This window comes from Barbatula barbatula (genome assembly GCF_947034865.1).
Source record: "Barbatula barbatula genome assembly, chromosome: 18".
In the NCBI taxonomy this organism is placed as follows: Eukaryota; Metazoa; Chordata; class Actinopteri; order Cypriniformes; family Nemacheilidae; genus Barbatula; species Barbatula barbatula.
In genome coordinates, this window is record NC_136781.1 from 4,289,823 (window position 1) to 4,306,833 (window position 17,011).

The 17,011-nt window shown below is 40.1% G+C and overlaps 1 protein-coding gene across 2 annotated transcripts in view; it reads right to left on the reverse strand.

Moving 5' to 3' along the window:
* Nucleotides 1-16,650, reverse strand: part of ctnna1 (catenin (cadherin-associated protein), alpha 1) — an 80,231-nt gene extending 63,581 nt beyond the window's left edge. The window contains exons 1-6 of one of the 2 annotated variants that reach the window (XM_079479600.1): nt 16,315-16,650; nt 14,673-14,791; nt 14,217-14,412; nt 10,295-10,461; nt 5,851-5,970; nt 4,663-4,932 (exon numbers count right to left, since the gene is read on the reverse strand). In XM_079479600.1, the coding sequence (XP_079335726.1) occupies nt 4,663-4,932; nt 5,851-5,970; nt 10,295-10,461; nt 14,217-14,412; nt 14,673-14,777 (858 nt within the window). In that variant the 5' untranslated portion in view covers nt 14,778-14,791; nt 16,315-16,650. The remainder of the gene's footprint in view (nt 1-4,662; nt 4,933-5,850; nt 5,971-10,294; nt 10,462-14,216; nt 14,413-14,672; nt 14,792-16,314) is intronic. The other variant, XM_079479601.1, reaches the window with a different exon arrangement.
* Nucleotides 16,651-17,011: the final 361 nt, after the last annotated feature.

The window sequence follows — 17,011 nt, forward strand, 5'->3', positions numbered from 1 at the left end:
ATTATAACTGTACTATTTAAACAACTGTTAACTGCCTTGTCAATGCCGAGCCTGCAGCACTACAAACAAATGCAAGCCCTCATTTAGATTTATATCGTTTACTATTGGGTGTGTTTGTTTAACATATCCCACAAGCCTACATTAAACAAGTGCACAAGTGAAGCAGTTGTGCTTAACTACATGAATCTAGTGTTTGTGAGTGTAAGATGCTTTTTTTCATTAAGTCATTCACAAGGTTAATCAACAAACTGGCAACGCAAGACACCATCTTGTGTTTATCAACTGCAAGACGAAGCCCATACGAGCAAAACAAACGGAGGGCATGCAAGGCATGTCTTATTTAACTATTGTTGTAGTGTTTTGATTAGCGATGCAAAATGATTGGCTATTGGCAAAACCTTGCTGATGTAGGTACAGTATGTAGATGCAGTATTTATGAGTGTAAATTATAGGAAAAGAGTATATTGTTTGAATCAGACTGTCAAGTCTTTGGACCTGTTTAAGTTTTTCTGGGTTGCTTTGAAAGAACATCTAATTTGTTTATGAAATAAAAAATATTGCAGAAAAGTTTACATTAGTTAACGATTCTTTAACCTTTGAAGTACATGATTTTCAGAAGGAAAAAGAAAACTAATGGTGACCTTGTTTTCTACAGTGAATGCTTTAAAATAAATCCATTTGTCCACTTTTTGCCTTTTGTTTCAGTCTTAGGGAATTTTATATTAATATTTAGATACTGTATATAGGCTTCCAATGTCAAAGGATCGGTGCATCCATAGTTTTCATGTAAAAAATAAAGAAACTGGGAACATTTGCAGGACGGAAAAGTTTTAAAGTGTGACTGTGATTTGAGGCAATGCAAGGTTGATATTCGCCAATTGAAAATGTCTAAAAGATGACTATAACAGTTTTTATCATCACTGGATATTGCTAAAAAGGTAATAATTCAGCTGCGCGCAGATCGATCTGGCGAGATGAGCTCTACGCATGCTTTTAAAACTCTCCAAAAAAGCAGCATGCAAGGTCAAGAGTGAAAACTGGGCCAATCACATAGAACAGCACAATCAATATAATGGAGGTCTGAGGGTGCCGATAATTCTAGCGAGCACAGGTATGGATAGAGCTGTGGCCCGCCTGCGGCTGAGAAAAATCTTGGCATGCTTTGTGCCTGGTATTGATTAAATAAAGAGAAAAAAAGAGAACATTTGCTTCACTTACAATTAACCATTATGTTACATCATTAGCCTTAGGTTGCTGCGAAGGCATCGTTCTGAAACCCCCTAATTCAGTTAAATCACTTGAGATTTATTGCTCCTCTCCAATACATTTTGATAAAACTAAGTACGAGGGACAAAAAACCATATGTAACAATAAAAAGGAATCTATAAAATTTAATTTTGTTGCGAGCTTTGAAACCATTCAGCGGTCTGGCTTTGTATGATTAAATTGTCACTTCCTAATGGGTTTAATCTCAAAGGAAAGGACAAGAGAACGGCGTACTACAATACAGCTAGATGCAGTGTAATCTAACCATGCACATAAACAAAAGGGGAAAGATGGTCTTGATAAGTCAATCGACAAACGTGACAGTTTATCAGGGCTCGGGTTAAAGGCAGAAAAGAGAGCGTCGGTTCATTGTTGTAGAATGACGGAGGATAATTGCGGCATGTAAAAGGGAACGAGAGCTGGGTGGAGGGGAGGGAAAGCGCGAGATCGACTGACTCACGCTGCTACACCTACAGCTCCCTATGACTAATGAATTCTACATTAATCTATAACATCCAGATTTATTCGCAGTCAAGTGGGAAGATGATGAAAAGCCAGGTGGCTTTACTTCGAGAGGGTGAGAAAGCAAAATACGAGACGAAAGCATGCGAGCCCCAGAGACAAAGCTGATTTTGAAGATCACGGCTTTCTGAAGGGGCCCCTGAACTCCCTGAGCCAAATAACCCGAGACAGTTTTGGAAAATCAAAGGGAGCACAAAACCCCAGAAACATGACATGAAGCTATTACTTCAATAATTAATGGGCCCCAGATTGAGGATGAGAGCTCACGCTTGCAAAAAGAAAACATCAATGGCCAGACAACAGAGTGACAGGGTTCGATTTGATTTGTCGCGCTCTCTTTAGCGGGGCGACACCAGCCCTGACACCGCTGTGTGCTAAATCATTCAACAGATAATCGAGGCACAGGGAACCTGATGAGCAAACCCACTCGCCACAAGAGACGAGTACCTACGGTGCCTGATTTGCTGCAAATTTAACAGGCAGATGCGTCTGAAACATTGACTTTGTTTACACGTATAATTAAGAACGGTTTTGCCTGGATAAACGTCTCCCATACACCCTCTCTCAAAAGGGTGCCGTTGCTATAAGCAAAACTAAAAGACAGGCTCTAATTAAGGATGTTAAAGATTAAATGAAGTACTGTGGTAATCTCTAAAGCCTTCCCTCATTATTATTTAATGACAAAGCATCAATTTCAAAGCAGCAAATAAAAATTGTGTATTTTGCACATCAAGTGCAGCCTGTAAACACTCCTCGGGCTGTATCAAGCATTTATTAGATCAGGGCTGTATGCTACAGAGAATGTACATTTATTAGTACATAAAATATGGCGGCAAGCTTTCACAAAGATACCAGCAGCTCACTTACACCACTGCCTCAATCCACATTTCCGCATCAAATTCTTGAATTCTTTAGTAGACCCGATTCCACAAACCTGGCAAATCCAATGCATTCTGGTATTCGGCTAGCGCAAATTTTCCAATATGCATCATTGTCACGAATAGTCTGTGGGCAGGCCGACTGTGTCTATCCACATAAGTGTTCATGTTCCTAGTTTAGGGTCTGTTACACAGTCTACACCAGACGTGGCACGATGCGACACGAAGCTTGTTCTAATGGGATTGCCGCGTTGCGCCACGCCGCATCCAGTGTAGAAATACAAAATGATAATGGGTTCTACTACATCACATCTCGACTGTGTTACGGTTACAACACATAAAAAAAATTACATTGTCAGTGGCTTTGAGTGATAATGCCTACTAAAAGCATAAATGTAGATTTGTTTTTACATTAAATCAAACACTGAAAAAACTCCATATGCAAACCACTAGTCTGAATCTACTGGAATTTGTTTTGGCAAATGTAAAGAGTAACGTTACATTTCAACCCTACATTAGATGCACCTGGTTCGGTCAAAATTACAAAAGCAAAAGGGTTACTTGTTCTCGACACGAACACATCTAAAAAGGGAATGTGTCTGGACACTCAAGTGCAAAAGAACAGTACAGGTGCCATTATAATCTACTTTTTCTCCTTTTATAAGACCTCTATGAAAATATTACTGTTCATGCATATCATTTGAATACATAAATTCACTAACTGATTGTTTAAAATGTTGAGAATGCAACAGACCAAAACCGACTAATGGTTCGCATCCTATTCCAGAACAGACCAAGACACGAATAAATGAAGGATAGCTAATGATCTAATGCTACCGTTAACCTCAAATTAAATTTAGAGGCTCTGATCGGAGTTCATCAGCACTAGTCATCATCAAATAAATTATTTATTCCTTGCAAACTATTACCATAATTTTTTGGGTGTTAAGGTCATAACACCACGGTAGTGACATGACTGAACCTATAGCAACTAGGGGAGATCAGATTGGTCTCGCGAGAACACAATATCCACACCTTGGCGTGATGGGAGTGCTGGGCTTGAAATTGCCACCATTTTAGTCGCATATGCTCCCTACATTTAACCTGTGCGACCTCAAAATATATTTGGGGAAAAAAATTGGGATAAGCGTCAGTTCCCTAATAGCAACACAAGTTTAAACTCTGAGGTCAGTAGCTCGGCTTTGTTTAGACAAACAAACGTAATCTGATTCAGTCCAGGATTAGCATCTCCTCTACACAGCTCAATCACACGCAGGATGTCAACACCTCTCTGCTCTTGCACTCTTTTGTTGATAAAGCCAGCATCAGTAGGAGTTCAATCCTACTTACAATATGATCGCCTATATCGCAGTCTACAAAAAATAAAATAATTATATTCTATAACCCCAACCACAGACTGAGAACTTCTAAAATGGCTCTCTTTAGTCTGACCATTCTGGTGGCAATCATATCTGGTGCCTACATATTTAACTTGTGTATGAATTTCCAAACATTTACTGTTACTAAAAGTTCAGACCCCGATGATGAATTAATGATTCAGCCATTACAGCAGCAGTTGCGTTTCAATGCCTCAGGTCTACTAGGGATTGTATATTTCACAATGCCTCATTTCAACCTTTCCCATTAATATTTAATTTGACACATTTCCGGACCTAAATCGAGCAGTTCTCTGTAGAAATCCACCACTGCATTTAAGTGTAAGCTTTCCACATACACTAAAGTCTAAACAATGCCATTCTACAGTTATTGCATACAAGTCTGTCCTAAAGCAATCACCGCACCACCTAAAATCTGTTCACTAAATGACAATGCTTACAAACTTAATTCGCTTCAATTACAGGGAAGCAGCTTCTCAGTTTAGCCCTTGCAGTGATGTGGAATGCCAATTCTCCACTCACTTATTAGACTGCTATTTCGGTCTAAATTAGAGAAACTGATCCAACTTGTGACATCCAATGCAGGCTCATTGACTTACATCAAAGTTGTTGAGGGCGTCAGCCAGCTCTCCTCTACCTTGAGAGTGGGAGAAGCTGGAGTCCTCGCTGCTGGTAGCCTGGGCCGCGTTGGATATGCCGGAAACAGCATGCTGCAGCTGCTTGTAGATGAGGTCCCGGTTGGCCTTGTAGGCCGCTACGTCAGGGTGCTGCAGGCAGGCACGTGAGGCTGTGTACAGCATGGGAATGTTCCTCTGCAGGATGCCACGGGCCGCTGCCATTTGATCTTTGTGATGAACGTCCTTGAGCTCCTGTCATACGAAGAGGAGAGTTCAGAGGTGATACAGGCCTGTCATAAGGTAATTGAAGCAACCCCCAAAGGGTCAAAACATGCAGATAATCAGATCAATGTGTTATAAAATATGTTCAGAGTTTGTCACACACTAGAAAAGTGTGTTATTACCCACCCACCCAAATTTGACTCGTTCATATATAGCCTAGTGGGGATTTGGGGGATTTTTATGGGACGATTTGTATTCAAGTTGCGCGCGATATTCACCAATAGATCAATGAAGCGCGTCACAATCACCCTTACATAATGTAAACCCATTGATCAACTAAAAGTTAAAACTGTCCCATAAAGCAGGTAACATATGCAAGAAGTTAAAATGATGGTCATCGCTGACGAGTTGTGCCTCATTCCATAGAGGAGATGCAGAAAAGGCTGATTTAATCCCCAAGCAATTTGCACTTCGGAAGTAGGGCCAAAGCGTCTACAGAATAATTTAAGAAATTATAAACTTGGAAGGGCCCAGTGTAGCATGAGATGCGAAATCACACTGAATAGATATCAAATGAACAGATACACTTCACATTTGAACCGATAAATAATTAGCATTGTGAAGAAACTATAATCTCACTCAAAAGATAGTCAACGTTCATCCCATTAGTCAGCGAGTTCACCTGGAAAATTCATCCCAAAAATCCATCACTGCTGACTACTGCTTAACTTGATAAGCCTAAAGACCCAATTCTCTTAACATTTAAATGGATTTTGTCAGTCTAGCTGCAACAATCCAGTTCTATTATCCGCTCCCAAAACGGTATTAAGGAGATTGTTCATGCTTAAACACATCATCTTTAACTAGTGGTACGTAAAACGCCATGCTATTGGCTGACAGTACATCCTCAAACAAAAATTCTCTTCAGGTCAAGAGAACTGCTAGTACCTGCTGCCTCTTGGCTGCCATCATGTTCAGTTTGTCCACCTCCGGTTTCAGAGCTTTGTACTGGATCCCCAGGTCCTGCTCGGTGCCAGCGTTACGCACCTTCAACAGGTTCTCCTCCACCTGTTGGGTAAGCATGAAAAACAATTAAAGAAAAAAAGAAATCAAAAGATGCAGGGAGCAAACCCAGTGCGGAACTATAACAGACACGCCCAATAATTAGACATGCCACCTTTTCCCAAAAACCTTGCCCTACAAGGACACTATTGTACCCAGAGACAGTTACAATCAATACATGGAGCAGGAGAGCAGCAGCGTCATTACACGTTGTCAAAAACGACTAGGAAAAATTTACAACGGACATTCTGACACATTTCATTAATCGAGACAAGTGACAGTGGATAGGCAATTTTGAAGAGCAAGAATCCCGGAATAACAGGACCAGGAAACGAAAATAGAAGATACGGCAAAGTTTATTTCCGTCAGAAATTGTCGTCATCAAATAAAGGTAGCAGGCCTAGCTCAATCCAAAGCTTGGCTATTTTTTGTTTAATAAAGTAACATGTTTACGTGAAGTGGGGACAGTCTGGAGCCCATTGACAGTTAGACCCACAGCAGAAAACACCCTTTTAGATGGCACGGATGTCTGGGAATGCATAAATCCTCAGGAAGCACGCTTCATTTGCTTTCCACCAGCCAGGATTAATATCCAAAGAGGGCACTTGGCCACAAAAATGTCTTTTAGCAAAACAAATATACATCCGATCTGCTACACCAGTGCAAAATACAAATATTTATATTTCACATTCATATTTTTACGTTAAGTCTAAAAGGCGGCAGGGCTATTAGCTTTACTGAGCTTCATTTCGCTACGGTGTAGCGCGATTGTTGCACGTCTACATTTCAAACAACAAACTTGAGCTTGAGCAAGGCTGCCAGTGACGCACAGGAGTAAAACCCTGACAAATGTGGCATCAACAATCAGATGAATTACACTGTCCAGTTTTGTCAAGTGGTTTGCCGGATTGATTTGAATTTTTTTTTTCTTGAAAACATTTGCGAGGGCATTTACACCTGGTTTCACACGTCTGCACACTCAATGAGTTGACATATGTAGGCTAAAGCATATTTTTCTTTCACCACACAGAACCCTAAAAAACATGTATGCTTTAATAGTAATTTAAAAATTTATTATTGAATTTTTGCTGAATGAAGAGATGTGTTTTCAGCCTGATTCTAAAAGACGGCTACAGAATCTGCTGATCTTGTAGCAGCGGGCAAATCATTCCACAAATGTGGAATCGTGTGGAAATACATACTTTAATAATGGGTTGGAAACTTGTTTTTTAAAACTGTGTCAGTAGTGAACCTTCAGGGCCCTCTAGGCCTTCTGTGAGGACCTAAAATATCGTAAAAAATGTTATTTTAAAACTTTAAATATTATTCTCAATAAAAGTCAGACGATTTTCCCTATTAGATATGTATATTTGACTTCCTGGATCGATGCGGACTATCCACGTGAGATTTCCAAGTCTCACGAAAGCAATTCAAGATTACGGAAAAGTTGCAGTTCTGTGATGTCATACACAGCTCACACATGCTGCAAGAAGTTCGAATGCGTGCCATCAATGAGGCTACTGCTGACAGTACTGTTGGGTAATCAATAAGCGATATTAATTTGGAGTGACAGTTAAACTGAACAATCATATATTTCTTAACAGTTTTGTTTGCTTTGTTCTTTGCTAAAACAAAAGTCTCCGCAACAGTTCGCCCATGTGATGCATGTTTGACTGTCCCCGTTTACCATAGCGCACTATGCATGTCCATGACTTCATCCACTTTCATTTGCTCCGGTTAAACGTTGGTAATGTTAGAAAGATGGCCAGTGCAGTCCCCAACAGTTCTCGCGTTTCATTCACGCATTTTTTATCCATGTGCGCTGATCAATGATTATATGTGGATAAAAGACAAATTAAAATGTGCTGATCATATAAATGTATTAATGAGAATGATGAAATCAATGAGAAATACATGTGAGCAAGAATTAATTAATTTTTACATTGAACAAGACTAGACTTTTTTAATTTAACTTTAAAAAAAAGTGTGTGGTAAGTGTGTGTGTTGGGGGGGTTTCCAAAATGAACTAATTTCTTGTTGACAGCTCACGTATCAAAGAAACAAGTTCTTTCTATATAATAAAGCAATAACTAGTCACTAAATGTGCGTATCAATATGAAATGACTGCACCAAGACAAGCGAAATGTAATTGTTGAGCTAGAAAACCTGCCATCCAATTGTGATGGGCGTGACTGCACAAAACTAAAAAATTAATTTAATCCTGAACTTGAACTATAATTAATTTCATTTTAATCAACATTTGTTCGAATTCATTCAGCAAATGCATTAGTCATAATCAAAGAAGAGAAATGTTTCATGGTTACACAAGCATACTTAAAACCCTTATTTGTTCATTGAAGCAAAGCTCTCAAAACTATTTGATGGGGGAAAAAAACAGCGCCTACTCTTCCACAAGAAAGCTTCTACTCCCACTTGCACAAACGTCCATCATGACTTGCATCAACCGAAAAGCACTGGCATAAAAACCTAATCGTAACAAAAACGGAAATCCACTCATGTCAGTATCATACGTTTCCAATGAAATCTCACAGAGGGGAGCAATGCTTTCAACATGACTGCCAATGTAGGGAAATCGTTTTGTGCACAAACGTGACAGGACCTCTCTACACCATATCAAGGACTACACGGAGTGTGATTCAATAGCTTGTTGCTTTCAGGAAGAGAAGGCGACTGTAATTTAGTTTGTAGCAGCAACCCATCGACTGAACGCAAACAAATTTAATATAAAACCCAGGCTTACGTGTCCCATAAAGTCCAGGCTACAGCAATGCTCACAACATGCGTAAAACCCAACCCAACTACTCACAGCAGTTAAAAGGCAGCTGGTTAATATATATAAAGCCGTCCATATAAAATGCACAACACTAAAACTGGGTCTGCAATGCATACGATCACAGTAGGAGGAAGTTGAAGATAGGGCTGAGCGATTCATTGAAATTAATCGCCATCGCGATGTGAGACGTTGCGATTCGCTAATCGCAACAGGCTGCGATATGGACGCAATTTGAAAAATATGAAACGCATCTGTTCCAAGCCCGCTTTGAATGGCATTCTTGCAAAGTGAGCCCACACCTACGTTATGCCCAATCTGCACTGCGTGAACGCAGTGTAATGTAAACCAGAGGTCAATGAAAGCACCAAAACCAGTGCAGATCATCAAAGGGGTAAAATGAACTACACTCAGGCCTCTTTCTGTAAAACCTCCACTTGACCAAAGCCAGTTTTCTGTGGTAGCCCATTCAGCTTCTACGAAGATCCAGAGACTGAGGAGGGTTAGAGATAATGAAGGGGGTTATAAAAAGAACTCTATAGACTCGGTCTGAAGTGCTCGAGCAAGATATGAAGGTTTTAAATAACCCTGATATCGGCCAACTTTGAACCTAAACGTTAACACCACTTAAACCCCCAGAACAGTCCGTCCAATATTTAGCCTTAAAACTTTTGTTCCAACCAGTGTTACTTGCTTTTGAAAAGACTGGGCAGATATTCTGCCAGAGAATGTGTACTAGTTGGTATGAGATGAGCCACTTCAAAAAGAGATGGAGGGCCAGCACCCGGAAATTGCTTGATACATTCCCTCTACATTTCCACATAAGCCCTCGAGTCACATCTTGACTGAACATACAAAATGAAATCGTTTACCAAAAAATGAAAATGCTGATGGTTATTGCATGTGCCCCAACCAAACGTGACGCAGTAGATAACATGTTGCAAATGGCATCTGAGAACTACGATGGAGAGGACCATTATCAGCGAATTATGACTTTGGCCAGATCATTACACAAACCTATCACACAACTTCAGAAAATGTAGAATATATATTGCACAAACTACTATTACAAGTCTTTAGCAGAAGTCATGCAAGATAAAGGAACTGTTCACCAAATCAAGTCTTCATTTACTCACCCTCAGGTTTTTACAGATCTGCATAAACTTCTTTGTTTAATGAAGACAGAAAGATATATTTGGAAGAATGCTTTTAACCAAACGGTTCTTGGCCACCGTTAACTATCATAGTAGGACAAAATTGTTTATGAAGAATGTTGGAAAGCAAACTGCTCTGAGGCACTTTTGACTACCATTTTCATTTTGACTATGGGAGTGAATGGTGGCTGAGAACTGTTTGGTTACAAGCACTCTTGCAAATATCATTCTCTGTGTTCCTCAAAACTAAGAAAGGTTTTGAGATTAGGAACAACTTGAGGGTGAGAAAATTTTTTTTTAGGGTTGTCCTTTTCAGAGATCTGGATTTTCATTACAGTGTAAACTAACCTTCAAATTAAAAAAAAGAATGTTATGTAGGTCTCACCAGTTTGAGCTGGAGCAGGAGTTGGTATACGTCAGCCATATCAGCCAACACAAGCAGATGAGTGACAGCAGAGAGAAGGGCACGAGCAGCACGCACCATGTTGCCTCTTTTCACTGAAGAACAAGGATCCTCCGCGAACTCCCCTGATGCCAACTTCATGGATTCTCCTGGAAAAATGGCATGCGAAATCCCATTACAAATTATAACTTTTCCTAACCTAATGGCATAAGGACTAGGACAACTATGACTTCCAAATGCATCAGTCAACACAACAGATATCTAAACATCTGAAGATGCAATTACGTTCAAAGCAGCCCTTTAAAATGCTGAAGACTAGGACCACGGTCACTTGCATGCAAGGGTGCAAAATGAACAAATAAAAAACAACTAGCCCAAGTATATCAGAGTTCCTTACCAGCGGCATGTAACTGTCTATATAATGTCATAGAGACGTTTTTTGGAATAGAGTAGGGCTGGGCCCAAAATCTATTAAGTTATTTAAAAACATCCGATTCAACATAGATTCCCAAAAGCTGTGAATCATTTTTCTTATGCATGCAAGCACTGAACATTCATGTTAATTAATGTTATTGCTACTACTCTCCACTAGATGTCAATTTTCCTTTTACAACGGGTTGATGTAACAACGGAGCATATCGTTCATTTATTGAAATGGATTTATTGCTTAATTAAAATAGAGGATGCAGATGTGTCATCTAATTTAACATCACCTTCACATAAAAAAATTGCAGCCCCTCTTTACAGCTAATTTTGTGAATTTTTTATTATACTGCAAATGTACAATAACCCGTTCCGTTTCAACATACCCAAGTGTGTTAAACGTTTCATATACAGGTTTGTGGCTCTTCATTTTCTTTTTTTAATTCACCATTGTATTGTGATATTTACTGATCTTTTCTAGAAACTTTATTCGATTTGTATTAAATCGTAAATCATTGACTCTGATATCGAATCGAGTCTTGTGAATCGGAATCAAATTGAAACATCAGAACAGTATTACTCTCCAAAAATGTCATTTCAGATCCTGTCTGCACAACAACATGAATACTATAGCAGTATGAAGAGTAGCTGGTAAACATCAATTTCATGCTGTGCAGGAGCTCCAGAATTGTAACTCTTTATCCTCCAAACAAGGGAGGCCGCAGACTTTTGATGTCGTAGCCTGGCCACACAGTGCAGAGTAAACACTGAGACCAACAGGGGAAAACATCAATAATACTCTATTACAAAAGAGTTACATAGGGAGCTGTGAAAGTCAAACCAACAATTCTGCCGGCAAGTCTGATTCAGCCACTCTGTGGACCCTCACAAAGCACAGACATGCGTTCTTAACTACACAGTGAAACACAGAGCTAATCACTTTGGCAGCGAGTGTGCACGGTCAAGGATACATACCAGTGGCTGGAGGGTGACAGGTTAATTGCATTAGGATGTCATTTTGTGAGCAAGACGAGGAGAAAGTAAGGGGCAGAGAAACACAGTGCCTTTCCTGATGAAAGAAAAGACTCGCTTCATGTCTCTTCACAGTCAGGGTTCGCTGACACACGCTAGCGCACAAAGCCAGGTTCTTCAGTGAAGGTCGAGTCCCTGGGATAACACTGCAGTCTTATCTGATGTAGCTGCAGAAGGCTGTCATCACTTCGCATCCCATTCGGCTTATGCGCTACTGCTTTTCCCTCCCTCTTTAAATCTCTTTAATGCAACAAAGCAGAACATTTTAACAGCTCCTTTGAGGGGGGGAAACATTAACAATCAAAATATAAAAATGAAGCCAGACAAACAACAAATCCCATTCGATATGGTCTTGGTTTGCTTTAGAGTCGCTAAATGAACTGAACACATTCCTGTGGATCTTTGTAGATAAAAATGGGGAGGCCAAGGGCCTGTATCATGAAGCCGGTTTTGGATTTTACCAAGGTAAATTTAGTTTGAGCATATTCCCGAGTTTCCGGGCTCAAGAAGGTGGATTGGTAGCTATATGTTAGTGACTTATTTCTATGATGTTTTGAAATAATGTGCAGAGCAATTCTTTAGGAAACAGGATGTCAGTGCCACAAAATTATAAAAAAAAATTGATTTTCTGGTTTATTGTGCCCTCATCAAACTGAAAAGCAGTTCCTGGTTAATTTTACCCATCCCTTAAAAATAGAAACGGCCCACAACAGACCATACAAAAACCTCAGGAGCTTGGAATTCTGGGACTGTCATTCCCCCTGAGGGAAAAACATTTTTACAGGGCTGATAGTGATCAGAGCACACATAATAAACTTGCATCTATCAGTCCTAAAGTAGCGCTTACGAGAGGTCCACAGAGGCTCATGATGAAATGTTTAAAGTGGACATCTGAGGAAGGCAGAATAAGCAACCAGATCTTCTTGGAGGGAGGGCAGATAACATGATCATTCCCAGCATCCTTCATCTGTCCTATTGGAAGGTGTGAAGAAACCCATTTCGACTGCTACAGTAAATAAGACACATTCCACCCAAGAGAAATGGTAATGTTGCACGTATACAAGCAGCAGACAACTGCAAAGCAAGAAATTGTTGAAAAGAATCAGTGGGTTTTAATGTGCATTATGCAATGATTACATTTGCCCGACACCTCTTCTGCTTTCAGAACAGCTGGTAAACCACAGTTGGGTGAAAGGCATCTCTTTTCAATCTAGGGAAGCTTTAACCCCACTCAATGGCGGCATTATCAGTCGAAACACGCATGGCTGAGCGAAACTGCATAGCTGACAGTCCCCGGCACAAGCGAGCAACAGCGTCTGGATTCTGCAGCCAATGACAGCATTCCAAAACCGATGTGACAACCCTCTGCATCACAGCAGGCTATTGGCCGGCGCCTGACAGATTTTACAGCACAAACTAAGCCAATAAACATAGAGTTTAAATGTAGAGTCTGAAACTGACAAAGATGTTATTCTAACAAGTGATAAGTAGGTTGAGTCTGCAGTGCACGCTGCATCTCTGAACTGTGAAATGCCAGACTAATTCCAAAGGAGGGGCAATCTAAGTCAGAAAGCCCACTTTAGATAAGAACACTTAATGACGAAGCTATATAGTTATTTCCATCACATGATGACAGGAGGTAACAGACTCCATCTGTACACAAGTGTTGCCTTATCTGCATCTGACACCACCTTTGACAACTGGCAGACTCCATATACATATGCAAGTTGTTTTCCACTTTTCTCATTCTTGGCAACCGAGCGAAAATAAAAATATCTTGATGGATCGCCCCAGCAAGTCAAGGCAAGCTGTTCACTAATGATTCCAACAATGCCTCTGTAGCACAGGGAGCACAAACACATACCTGGTGTTGGTTAGTAACAGGTGACTAAAACTCTACCTGGCAATGCCATCACTGAAGGCTTCCTAACGTGTGCCAATACAATGAGGCCTTTGTGTCTTATTCAAACAAAAGTCACAAATAAAGTCAGTGACTGCACATTAATGTTCGAATATTACATAATAAAAGTGCATAGCAAACAAGACACAGAGAAATGAGAAGTGCATTTGACAAGGATAAACCCTTCTATTAACCTGCCTTCGCTATCCTCTCTGCATTAAGAGACATGACTGAGATACCAGCAATGTTCTGTAATGAGAATTAACTACATGAGATTGAAGATATACAGGGATATACAGGACAACAGTCTTGGGGGAAGTACACACTCCATTACGCGATAGTTACAGCTCTGATAACACAAGCAAAGCCCTTAAATAAAATAAAAAACCATCCACACATTCAGATAAGCACAGCCAGATAATGAAAAGAGGAAATTATACCACAGATTGAAGGCATTATTTAAATTATGATATTCGAAAGTTCCTCGTTCTAGTTTCAGAGCTATTTCTGAACTCTTATCGTACAGTTAATACCCTTCTCTTTATGTACCTTGCTTGCGGACATCTTCCACCGCAGCAGTCAGCTCCTCTTTTAGGAACTGGCTCTCTTTAGCGATCTTCTCTCCTTTCTCCAGAAAGTTCAGAGTTGCCGTTTCCACAGAAGCTGCCAGAACATGAGCCTTCTTGGAGCGCCCCTTTTTCTTGTTGGATGGGCCTTTGTTGCTGGAGTTCACAAGTGTGGTTACCTAAATATGAAGAGAATTTCAGTAAATGATTTGGCTTTGGTCCATTCCCAAATGTTCCTGCAGCTCAACTGGTAGCGCAGCACAATAGGTTGTGGGTTCAATTCATAGGGAACACACAAAATGATCAAATGTGTAGCTCGAAGTTGCTTCGAATAAAAGCGTCTTCCAAGACACACAAATGTAACAAAGCAAGAGATTGAACGGTTTTCTAGTACAGCACCGGTGAGAAGGAAACAAGAGCGATATAAAAGTTTGCTAACCTGTGTGACCAGGGGCTCCAACAGTCTTTCCACAGCCAGTGTGCGGATCTCCAGGCTCTTGGGATCCCATTTGAAGTTGATGTTTGCTGTATTAATGCTTGTCATGTTTCTCAGAGTTTCTGAGGAGAGAAAACAGCGATCAATGGATTAAGAGCGGTGGTGAGACAGGGACAAACAAGAGGCCTGGGGCTGTTGTGTCTTTTTTCAATCAAATGTCATGACGACACATTAGGCTTCAATTTCTCTGCCACAGGACAGCCTATCAATTTTACAGGCTTCAACGCATGTAGTTTTAAGCCGCTGATGACGTAAACGCTGCTAACCAATAGTAATTCTGTCGCACACTTTGCTATTTTCCATTCAAACAGTGACCGCAGCTTTATTGATCAGCCATCCTGCGCTGAAGGACAGGGATAATCAAGCTACCCCGGGGGTTTCGCTGTTGTTTCAAGAGCCGGTCAGTACTAGATTGCTGGTCTAAATGTACATTGTTTTCTATATAGGTCAGGGAAAGCAGACAAAGGGGGCGAGGCAAAAGCTTCATGGCCATCACATTCCAAATGAAACCTTTTAAGGGAAAAAATTATATGAGACAAAAGCCCATAAACTTCTACAAAACTGCATGTTTATTTTGTAACAAACCCTGTTTTATATTAAAGAAATTTTACACATTAATACATATATTAGATATCATACATAATCATGTGTAGCTTTGTGTACTGTGCTAGGCTTCAATAGACTCGTTTTGATACACTTATGTATTTTGTTGCCTATGTTGTTATAATTGCTTCCAATGTTTCCTCATCTGTAAGTCGCTTTGGATAAAAGAGGATGTAAAATGACTAAATGTAAATGTGTCATGCATTGCATCGTATGTTTATTTATTCCCATCTTAATAGGGAAATGTAATAAAAAAACAATACACACACATCACATTAAGGTATACATGGCTAATATTAAAACGGGTTAAAATATAAGAAATGGTTTCACAATTAATCATTTCTTGTTGCGTTAAGACTACACACTGCCTTCCGTGTTATTATAAGGCTGAGCTCCCAGGAAAGGCCTGAACTGTTGTTGATCCTGGCTTGTGGTTTAGGCGGAGCCCTCAACTCAATACGTGCATTTTACTTTCTCACATACTTTCATGATCATAGCAATTTTTTAAAAAGTTACAAACTAAAGTACATCAAAATATGCGTCAACATGTTCCCGTCCTGTGTCGATTAAACGCTTTTCTGGAATACGATCAAACACATTTGCTTATGTGACCCGTACGGCTAACTGCTAGCTGTAGCATTCCCTCTAAACTTTCCAGGACAGTTTGAATACTCCAAACGGCTTATCCGACATCGCGCTTTCACAACCTACTGAAACAGTTAAAGGGCGAATAAACGGAGTTGACTTTGTCCACAAGAGTTGTTTGTTTCTTTATTTATTTAGTGAAACGGTAAACCCCAGACAAATATTCCAAACATCCAATGAAGTTAGAAAATGCGCTAACAATGTAGCCACAAACCTTGTACAGATTTAACACACGGACACAAAATAAACCTCACGAACCGATTCTGAGGTAAATACACCTGTGTGTATAAGGTTAAACTCAGCTAAAAACCAGCCAAAAGAAACACCCGCAACTTACCAAACTCCCGAAATTCCAGTCAGATTCAAAATGGAGGGATGAGACTTTAAAATACCGTGGTTAAGTTTTCCTCTTCTTGTTAAATGAATCCCTCCCAGCGACTAAACACCGACCGAAAGTTCTCGTCCACAGAAAGGTCCCTTTGGAGAGATTAATGAATGACTTTGAGAGTTGTTAATGGCAGTTTCGGTTTGTCCCGCAGGTTTAATGTGGGGATGATGGCGGATCAGCGGCAGTCAGTATTATCAGGTGTGTTGTTTAGGGAGTGGCTCGACAACTCGAGTAAAGTTCAGCTGCATGTGAAATGAAGACTGGTGATTGACCGGAAAGAGATGTAAATCTGTCAAAAACTAAGCTAATATATCCCCTCTATATAACTCTATATAACTACGGGGATTATGTATAATCACTTTTATAAAATAATTAACATTTGATATTATTAATAAATGGACTATTGGAAATGAACTAGTAGAGGGAAAAAACGCATATGAAATGGTGACGAAACTGCATAACAATGGCTTTTTTTGTAGGCTATGGTAGATTTGTAATAGCTTAATCTCTGGTGTATTTACATTTATGCATTTGGCAGAAACTTTTATCCAAAGTGCATTGTAGTATACATTTGTTTCTGACGATGCGCAATCCCCTGGGATCGAACCCGTGGGGCGGTGCCAGCAGCATGCTCTAACCACTGAGC